The 9508-nt window shown below is 36.8% G+C and overlaps 2 protein-coding genes across 3 annotated transcripts; one reads left to right on the top strand and one right to left on the bottom strand.

The window, feature by feature from the left end:
- Positions 1-375: 375 nt before the first annotated feature.
- LOC112183587 (hevamine-A) lies at positions 376-1281 on the bottom strand. The gene has a single exon (XM_024321965.1). The coding sequence runs from the start codon at positions 1279-1281 to the stop codon at positions 376-378; it is 906 nt and encodes a 301-aa protein (XP_024177733.1).
- A 5149-nt stretch (positions 1282-6430) lies between these two features.
- On the top strand, positions 6431-8609 carry LOC112195185 (beta-carotene hydroxylase 2, chloroplastic). Of its 2 annotated transcripts, XM_024335560.2 has the most exons (7): positions 6637-7041; positions 7155-7214; positions 7304-7375; positions 7498-7632; positions 7777-7902; positions 8113-8169; positions 8286-8609. In XM_024335560.2, exons 1-7 carry the CDS (start codon positions 6637-6639, stop codon positions 8361-8363), a joined length of 933 nt encoding a protein of 310 aa, XP_024191328.1. In that variant the 3' UTR covers positions 8364-8609. The 2 variants fall into 2 exon arrangements, with proteins under 2 accessions (XP_040375409.1, XP_024191328.1); XM_040519475.1 differs by lacking the exon at positions 8286-8609 and having other exon boundaries at positions 6431-7041; positions 8081-8169.
- Positions 8610-9508: the final 899 nt, after the last annotated feature.

Here is a 9508-nt window from a genome sequence, read left to right as displayed (position 1 = left end):
TATAATAGCAAATTGAATTGAACAAATTACAAAAAAAAAAAACAAAAATCTTAGACGTTTTGTTAACTGCAATAGCAGTTTTTTTTTTTTTTGGTGTTGGCAGTTTAAATAAAAAAATTACTTATTAAAACATTTTTCATAATTTCATAATTTCATAAAAAATGTTTTTAGAGAAATTATTAAAACAAACTCTTTTTTTATACATAACATATTATAGACACAAATAAAGTAAAAAATGTCAATTGACACACGCGTGAGCGTGTGTTAAGAGGCTAGTGTGTATATATATATATATATATATCAATATATCGTTCATAAAATCCACATAGGATTTTTAATTACATACACGCATAAGGATCGTTTTCAATTTACATTCTAGACATGATTCTTGATGGAGGAGCTGTATCCATCAAGATCATCATAATACTTGGACCAAAGCATGACACCACCATATTTAGCTGAATTTTTTATACCCGGAAGAACTTGTGAAGTGAGAGCAGCAGGAGGAATAAATCCGCTCCCAGCAGCTTGAGGTGCAGCAGGGAGTCCTAAGAAGATCTTCTGTGCAGGAATGGCTGAAGTCCATTGCTTCCAAGCGTCTTTGAGATTGGTGACAGCACCAGAAGTGTACTGACAAGGAGGGTTGTTGTAGAATTGAACCCAAACATAGTCAAATAGGCCTGTCTTAAGTGCATTTCCAACATAAGCATCAGGAAAGGGACACTGTGGAGCAGCAGTCAAGTAAACTTTCTTGCCACCCTTCTTGCTATGCGCCGAAAGGTACCTAGCAAGGTCATCCCAGTACTGGTCATCCCCTCCTTCAATGTCGAAGTCAACTCCATCCAAAACAGCATCTCCCAACGGCCTTGAAGAGGAGTGTCCTCCCAAGAAGTTGTTCCACAAGTAAGCACCAACTTGGCGGGCATCTTCAGATGAAGCTAGGGAGTAGCCTCCGGTACCTCCCCAGCCTCCCCCAATAGAGAGTATGACCTTGATGCCTCTGGCTTGGCACGACTTGATTTGCGAGCTGAACTTGGTGCATCCATTGCTGGACGGGTCACAGTGACCCGCAAGGTTTATGGTAGGGGTTCGGCCATTGCCAAATGATGAGAGGAAAGCTATGTTTACAAACTTGTAGTTCCCTGAGGTACATGTTTGTGCTAATGTGCCTTCATTTCCATTTTGGCCCCAGTAAATCGCGATTCCGCCTGCATTAGACCCAATCGCCAGAAGTAGCAATGTCACTAAAGATAGCAATGCTGCTACTGAAATTGAAGCCATCTAACGCAATGGATTGAAAAGCTTTTGTGAACTTTTGGTAGGAAAAATTGTGTGTGGTAAAGTATGAAAGAGTTATTGCGATTCTTTTATAGAAGAAAAGGCCTCGTTTCTACAGCGTTTTGAGCTTAATTAATGTTCTTGATCCGTGGCATTACAGTCACGTAGGGCTTTAATCTCTTTGTTATGTTCTGTTTGTAAGTTGAAGGAAGCCTTGAGTACATTGTCCTATGCAATTGTTCATTTGCATGAAAATTGTATGCCGTAGCTATAAGGAGACTGATAATTATGCATGATATGCTTAGCTACTGTAACATGAATCTTGTTTTGGAACCAAGTATGTGTAGTTTCTGTATGAATGGTATTTTATAAGTAAATTAACTTCCCAATCTGGAAGTGGATTGTTATAAGCTTATAAGCATGTACTTCCAAAATTGAAAAACGAAAAGAACGTACAAAATGTCCAATGGCATATCCCTGGGATTCACTTATGGCATACGAAATCTTATCAACATCCTTTTTTTTTTTTTTTTTCTTGAAGTTCTTTCATGCTATAATCTCTACATAACAAAAAAAAAAAAAAGGACAGCATTTTTAAGAGCTGTTCTATCTTAAAAGCAACTTTGATTAGTTTTTATCGGAATTCATACTACACGGTATTGTTATAATTTGTATCAAATATTAGAGTAAAATAAGTTCTCATTTGAGTAATTAAATCATAAAAGTGATAATTATATGTATGTTATATGTTAACGTACATATTATAAAATTTCCCTTGTATATAATACACTAGACCAAAATACACACTCCGTGTGTGAGTTTAATTTTGAAAAAAAAAAAAATAATAATAATCATTAGAGAAGATGTGGGGAGTTTTGGAATTTTTTTGTTTGTTTTTTTTTTTACCTTTTTTGCTGTGGAATTAGGCAGTTACAGAGAGAGATTTTAGGGGAAAATAAATTTAAATTTTATTTTGTTATTTTTCTTATTACGATTATGTCCTCTATTTATTAAAAGATATTTTTAGATACTCCATGGTTTAAGGATTTAGTCGTCTTTTCACGTCTGCTCTGGCTAACAAAACCTCTTCTCTTAATAATAGTATAGATATATACAATGTTAAGCCGAGTCGTCAACTTAAACACTCTCAATGGCTAACTTATCGTCAGGGAAAGCACATATAATCAAACTGGTTTTGCTGCTCGGGCAACAAATCACAAGCAAATATATAGTGAAATTCTTCTACTTTTGCATGTAGAGCTCTGATCATCATTAGAGAAATATATCTACTCCTCGCTATTATTCTCGTGACCAGCGTTTTTTGGAAATGACCACGGGTGTTCAAACCTTTAACAATAATAATATCCATCCAAAACAACCCTTTGCGTCTAGCAATCAACTTGATTATCGACCCCTGGTTATCTCCATGTTCTCTAGAGTCAAAATACATCAAACATATCTTGAATCTTTACTCCAGGACTCGCTTACCACGGGAAGTTGCACCAATACCTCGTCGATCGCTTTCCAGATCACAAGGGACTTTGAGAATGGCATTTCGAAAGTACACCTCCAAGTTTTCTTGAATTCGATCGATAACTTCTTCCCCGACGTTTGTGTTCTTCGTTGCTCACAGTAGGGTTAGGTTTTCGTGTAATCTTAAACTTAAAAGCCATTAGATCGCTTCACAAGGAATACATATACAATTGTATAAAAATAAGAACAAGAAATAAATTAGAAATGGATCATGAAACTTTGAACTGAAATAAATTACTTATTCTGCGTAAATTTGTAAGTTGTTGATGACTCGATGTAAACTAATGATAAAGTCCATTTTAGTCTTACATTTCGCCATTTCCCAGATTGTTCTGTATGATCACGATGTTCGGCTCACTTGCTGCCAAGACTTGCATAAGTACTATAGTCACCATGGCATGCAAGACTACCCCAACATCGAGTTCCTATTTTTTCACATTCAAAAAGAAGATCATTGCTGGTTAGACATTGTAGAAAGAATGAGACCAAATGGAAGGATGTAATGGGAGATTGGGTATATAATATAAGAATTGCATATAGATGCAGTATGGGGCATGGGATTCTTGTTTGGATTAGTTGCAAGTGTATGGTGTTTATTTTTGCACTTACTTGGTCTTAGATAGCATGCAATAGCTGAGTTCTAATTATCACGATCTCTAGGCCGGAGAAAAGATTCCCTATGTATGCGAAAGCCTTTTACAGAAAAACAAACGTCTGAGCCAATGTCTCATAACAAAAAGAGCGTGGTTGGTGTTCCATTCCTGTTTCGTCCCGATATCTTAGTACGTTTGATATTCACATAACATGGTAACTGCACCTCTGTTTCTGAGAATGAATTCAGGTGTTAGATATAACAAGAACAGTTACTATACCTTGGTAAGATTTAGTATGACCATAAGACGTGAGTATAGACAAATAAGTTGAACCCCAACAGTTAATTAATTTATACTCAATTGTGCACTAATTACCATTAGATTTAAGGATAGAGAATAATAAGCATTTCATCTGCGTGCCTTACAATTTGTCACTCTTATATCTAAATTCAATTACAGTTGAGCACGACTGAGTACGAAATCAACTAACTATCTAAGCTGAACTGATAGAGGAAGATGCACGAAAAATCGATAACCAGTGGTTACGACGCCTCGCCTTCATAAGCCCAGCTTTATACATCTACGTAGGTCGGCCCAAGCCCAAATTGAAACAGTGTCAACCAATTATGCAATCACCCTACGTTGTCTCCGGTTCAACACGTGGATTCCCACGGGTCTGCACGTGTCAGCATGGACGACTAGCAACTCGCCACGAGGCGTACATATGGAGCCTGACGTTGGGACCAACGACCAAGAACCTGTAGGAAAACGACAATGAGCTGACGTCGCATCCCGCGGAAAGGTGTGGAGTGATTAGTGAAGCCATTAAGTTCTACGTGGCTTTCTACCGAGTTAATCAAAGCCCCAGTTTGAATGTCGTTTTAATCAATCGAGCGATGTGATTCGCTGTCGTCCTCCTGCGCAATCCTACGGCGGGTCATACGCCGCACATTGCTGATTCCTTAATCGTTACCTGACAAATGTCGTTTTATTAGACTCTACTCTTGCCCCTGCTCACTCCAATAATTACGATAGATGCCACTTGCCTTTTGTAGTCGCATTTATCTATTTATAGTCATGTTGATGTCCCATTGACTCAACAGAAATCCCACATTTAGTTTATGGGGGAGGATTTATACTATATTTTATATTTTGTTTTATCAAGTAGTTTATATCATAGATATGAAGCATATATTTTGTATTATTTCTAAATAAATTACTATTTTTATGACATTACTAAAACTTTTGTTTATATAGATATATATGTTACGCTGAAATAACATGGAACGTGCATTACGGAAAATGACAGTGACTGTGATATCACTGACTCTATCTATTTAGTGTGCATCACGTAGATAGAAAACAAAAATGAGATAACCTGAAAGACATTGATAGCTCTGATATCAGCACTCAGATAAGATCAAATAAGTCGACATGAAAATTGAATTCATACCCATTATTAGGTTAGTTTGGGTAAGGCTCGGGATTTGGATCATTTGGATAGGTAGATAATATAGTTGATAGAGAGCTTCTATTTATACCTCCTAAATTTGTATATGGACCTCTCATTCTAGAATTTACACAAAACTTCCAATCTTGTCCTTTTTTGTATCCAAACAATTTTTTCCAATACAAATCTAATAATAATATCTTTTTTTTTCATCACTTAAAACTCAGTTCATATCCATGACTTAACACCAGTCACCTTGTAAGCTTAGATATTCTTATGAACTTTCTTATATTTCTTAATAAATCGTGCAATTTACAATACCACAGCAGGACTATTATCAAAATCAATTTTCCTAAACCCAAATCAGGCTAGCAACATAGTCTACTCTAGCACCAAAAAAAAAAACCCATAAAAAGAGACCAAGATAACAATTAACCATCAACTCCATGAAGTGAAGCAATTAAGCCAAACTAGAAAGAAACAAAAAGAATAGAAAATAGAAATTGCTTTTCGATCATTATTTTCTCGATTGTTCTTCTCTATATTTTTTGTCCTTTATTCAATTTTGCAATCTTTAACATTCTACCTTAATCAAAGAATAATCCTCATGTATAGCTGTAAGAGAATGAGAGAGGGGGAAGGGGGGAGAAGAGAAGGTGCAGATTTTATTTAATTTTTTTAATCTTTCATTTTGTTCATTTTTTAGAAGGGCAAAGTTGGATTTAAAAATTTCAAAAAATTGTTGGAGGTCTAAATACCATTTTAGGAGGTATGAATAGAACTTCTCTATTTGAAATCAAATGTTTTTTACAAAATAAATACTTTCATAAGTCAATTCATTAACTAGTTTATTTAGTTCGTGTGATATATCTCTCTAATTACATACAAAAGTTACACTTTTGAGGGTCTTCTTATGAATTTTGATCTTGCCTAAGATTCTTGTCATAAAAATAAATTACTATTTTAATCTCTAAATTTTTTGTTTATATAGATATGTATGTTTTGTTGAAGTACGGAAAATGATAATAGACTGTGATGTCACTCACTTTATCTATTTTAGTGTGAATTATGTAGGCAAGAAACAAAAACAAAATAACTTTGAAAACACCGATAACTCTGATATTAACAGTAAAATAAGATCAAATAAGTCGTCATAAAAATTGAATTCAAACCCATTACTAGATCAATTTTGATAAGGCTCGGGATTTGGATCACCTGGATGGCTAGATAACATAGTTAAAATCAAAATATTTTCTATAAGTGTTTGTGTAAGTCGACTCATAAATAAATTTGTATTACATCTCTCATTGTATGTATACATCGCTCATTGTATGTATGCCAAAAATATACTTTTGAGGGCCTTCCTTTCTCACACAAAGGATTATGAACGTAATATTGCCTAGGAAAGCCAGATTGACCAATCCCATTTGGAGCTTGCGTTTCGATACCTAATAATTCCTAATTAGCGTATGTCAAATGCCTCAAGCCAGCGGCGTTCTGGTAATTTGGTCCAAAACCAAGCCCTTTTGTTTTCCAGTTCTTCTAAGCTTTCCATTCCCGTATTTTAAGCCCCACTCCGCTTGGCTTCTCGTCCCCAATACGAGTGAGAATTCTCATTCGGTCATTCCAACAAGTCACAGATTTTCTTCGTCTTCTTTCACAGACCAAAGTTGTGGACACAACCTGTGGTGCCTCTTCACTTCATTACTTCAATTCTCAACCTCAGACTCCTCTAGAGTCTAGACCCATCTCGAGACACACCCCAAAAAACCCACTACTTCCATGGCGGTCGGACTCTTCGCCGCCACAACCCCCACCGCCTTCCGCCTCATCCAATCCTCTTACCTCCTCCCCAAACCAAACCCGACCGTCTTCTTCCCTCCCTCGAATCTCCAAAAAACAACAATCCTACATCGGACTCGGAGAAAGCTGTGTCTCACCGTCTACGTTGTCATGGAGGACCAAAAACGAAGTACTGCTACCCACGTCGACAGTTCCGAGGAAATACCACAAGACGGTGCCAATTCTGAGATCCCAATTGTGATTCCGTCGGTACGGGGCGCCGAGCGATTGGCCCGGAAGAGATCCGAGAGGTTCACTTATCTTGTCGCAGCTGTCATGTCTAGCTTTGGTATCACTTCCATGGCTGTCATGGCTGTTTATTACAGATTTTACTGGCAAATGGAGGTACTTAAAGTTACTTAGTTTCACAACATCACCCTCTCTCTCTCTCTCTCTCTCTCTCTCTCTCTCTCTCTCTGATTAGGAAATTGAATTGGGTGCTTAATTTTTTGGTGTAGGGTGGGAATGTGCCTGTATCTGAAATGTTCGGTACATTTGCTCTCTCAGTTGGTGCTGCTGTAAGTAACAAGCTCACTAATTTACTCTTAATTTGGGGAAAGCTTACCAAATTGAGCTTAAATTTTGATGGAGTTTTCTATCTTTTTAGGTGGGGATGGAATTTTGGGCAAGATGGGCACACAAAGCTCTGTGGCACGCTTCACTATGGCATATGCATGAGGTTTGCTTCAAACTCTGTTATTTGAGTTGGCCTTTTGTTCTGGGAAACCGGCAAAGATTGCGTCTTGAATTATTTAACCAATAGTGTTTGGATATTGACATGAAATTTATGATCAATTACAGTCCCACCACAAGCCCAGAGAGGGCCCATTCGAGCTCAACGATGTGTTTGCTATAATAAACGCAGTTCCAGCTATAGCTTTGCTCAACTATGGCTTCTTCCACAAAGGCTATGTTCCTGGCCTTTGTTTTGGTGCTGTGAGTGTCCTCTCTATCCCTTTAATTTAGTTCTTCTAAATCTGATTTTATTCCTCAAAAACTCAATGCTGCGGATTATGAAGTATGAAACTTTTTCCTCAAATTTCTTACTACTATTACAAATTGACTTTGAATAAACAACAGGGTCTTGGAATTACAGTGTTTGGGATGGCGTACATGTTCGTCCACGATGGTCTGGTTCATAAAAGATTCCCGGTAGGACCCATCGCCAACGTGCCCTATTTCAGAAAGGTTGCTGCAGCTCATCAGGTACTATATCATATAACAGACTCATACAAAGGAAACAGAACCATACAATTATATACACTCAAATTCCCTCTCATGAATTATTGCAAGAGAAACAAATTTTGATTTGTTTTTGTTTTTATAGTTTGGTTTGACTATCTAAACTATGAGTTTATACTTAAACTGAATCTAACAGTCAAAGATTGTGTTTTGATTCTGATGTTTTGGCCTCAGCTCCACCACTCGGAGAAATTCAAGGGTGTTCCATATGGTTTGTTTCTTGGTCCTCAGGTTTGTCTGCTATTCTTTAATAGCCAATAATCCCATCAAATTTGTCTTTGCCTCTAAATATATATAATTTAAATTAAGTTAAACTAATCATAGTTTTGTGTTGTGGGGTGATGCAGGAGGTTGAAGAAGTAGGAGGACAGGAAGAGCTGGAGAAGGAGGTTGATAGGAGAATTAAAGCTTCCAAGAACTCATAACTAAATTTTGAATATTGTAGTAGAGTTTAGGGGTTAGAGATGAATGAATGAAATGGGTTTTCTGAGCAATTTTGTTTTACATATCTGTATGTGTGCCAAAATGCTGTGCTAGGCAGCTAGAATGGAGCCTAGCTAGAGTCCTTTGAATGAAGGAAAATGGATATGTATATTAGAATTGTATTTGTATGTGGATTTGTATCTTGTCCCAGTTATATACACTTGATGAGTGCTCACAACTTTTTGTCATTGTACAAATGTTTACACTTACAAGAGTAATGAGAAGGAGGTGTTTTCAACTCTATCTGGAGTGTTAAGACTTAAGAGGGGTTGCACCAAACTTTTATATTTTTATGTCCATTATGTCAAAAGATGAGATTTAAATAACAAATTTTCATGTTGAAGAACAAGATCACTTTCACACGTAAAATATTCTCATGTGCATGAACCACGATTTGATGAAGACTGTGAATAACTTCAGGCACATTCATCCTCGTGTTTCTTGACCAAAATGTTGTTTGAATCCATTCTGAAACTCATCGTATATAGTATCCTAGTCTCTCTGCTTTATTCGTCGAGATCTTCTAACAAATATTTTGTCGGTCTTTACTCTCATGAGTCCCATCCTTGTCAAAAGGGAAAGGCATAACACATACTGCCGTCAAACATTTCGAGTCTATACGAACTTTTCTAAATCAATCTTCATAAGAATAGATTAGGGTTTGTTGAGTGCTCGACAAAGCTACAATTATACTGAGTTGCCTTAGAGCATCTGTCATCGTACTCTATAATTGATAGGCTATATAGCCATATATAGGGCTGTCAATTCCGACACGACCCGATAACACGACTCGAAACCCGCACGAAATAAAGCGGGTTGAACCCGCACGATTAAAAAGCGGGTCAGCCGTGGGTCAACCCGCCATGACCCATTTAATAAATGGGTCGGCCACGGGTCAACCCGCCAACACGAAGTGAACCCGTATAACCCGATTATGTTATACTTCTTCTTGAAATTTTAGACGTTGGGAGTATTTGATCATAGGATTAGACAATTTGAAATATTTTGCTTTATAATTAATCCATTTAATTATTTATATTATTCGTCTTGTGGAGTTTTTAGTGAATTTAATCAATTTATGCATTTT

This window comes from Rosa chinensis, chromosome 1, assembly GCF_002994745.2.
Source record: "Rosa chinensis cultivar Old Blush chromosome 1, RchiOBHm-V2, whole genome shotgun sequence".
Lineage (NCBI taxonomy): Eukaryota > Viridiplantae > Streptophyta > Magnoliopsida > Rosales > Rosaceae > Rosa > Rosa chinensis.
The sequence above is the reverse complement of the archived record's forward strand: the minus strand, read 5'-3'. Positions and strand labels throughout refer to the sequence as shown.

Excerpts from the sequence above, each read along its gene's own strand:
- LOC112183587 (XM_024321965.1), bottom strand. The coding sequence starts at position 1,281 with ATGGCTTCAATTTCAGTAGCAGCATTGCTATCTTTAGTGACATTGCTA.
- LOC112195185 (XM_024335560.2), top strand. The coding sequence starts at position 6,637 with ATGGCGGTCGGACTCTTCGCCGCCACAACCCCCACCGCCTTCCGCCTC. Across the intron at positions 7,215-7,303 it reads CTCTCTCAGTTGGTGCTGCT|GTGGGGATGGAATTTTGGGC; the intron begins GTAAGTAACAAG and ends CTATCTTTTTAG. Across the intron at positions 7,633-7,776 it reads CTGGCCTTTGTTTTGGTGCT|GGTCTTGGAATTACAGTGTT; the intron begins GTGAGTGTCCTC and ends AATAAACAACAG.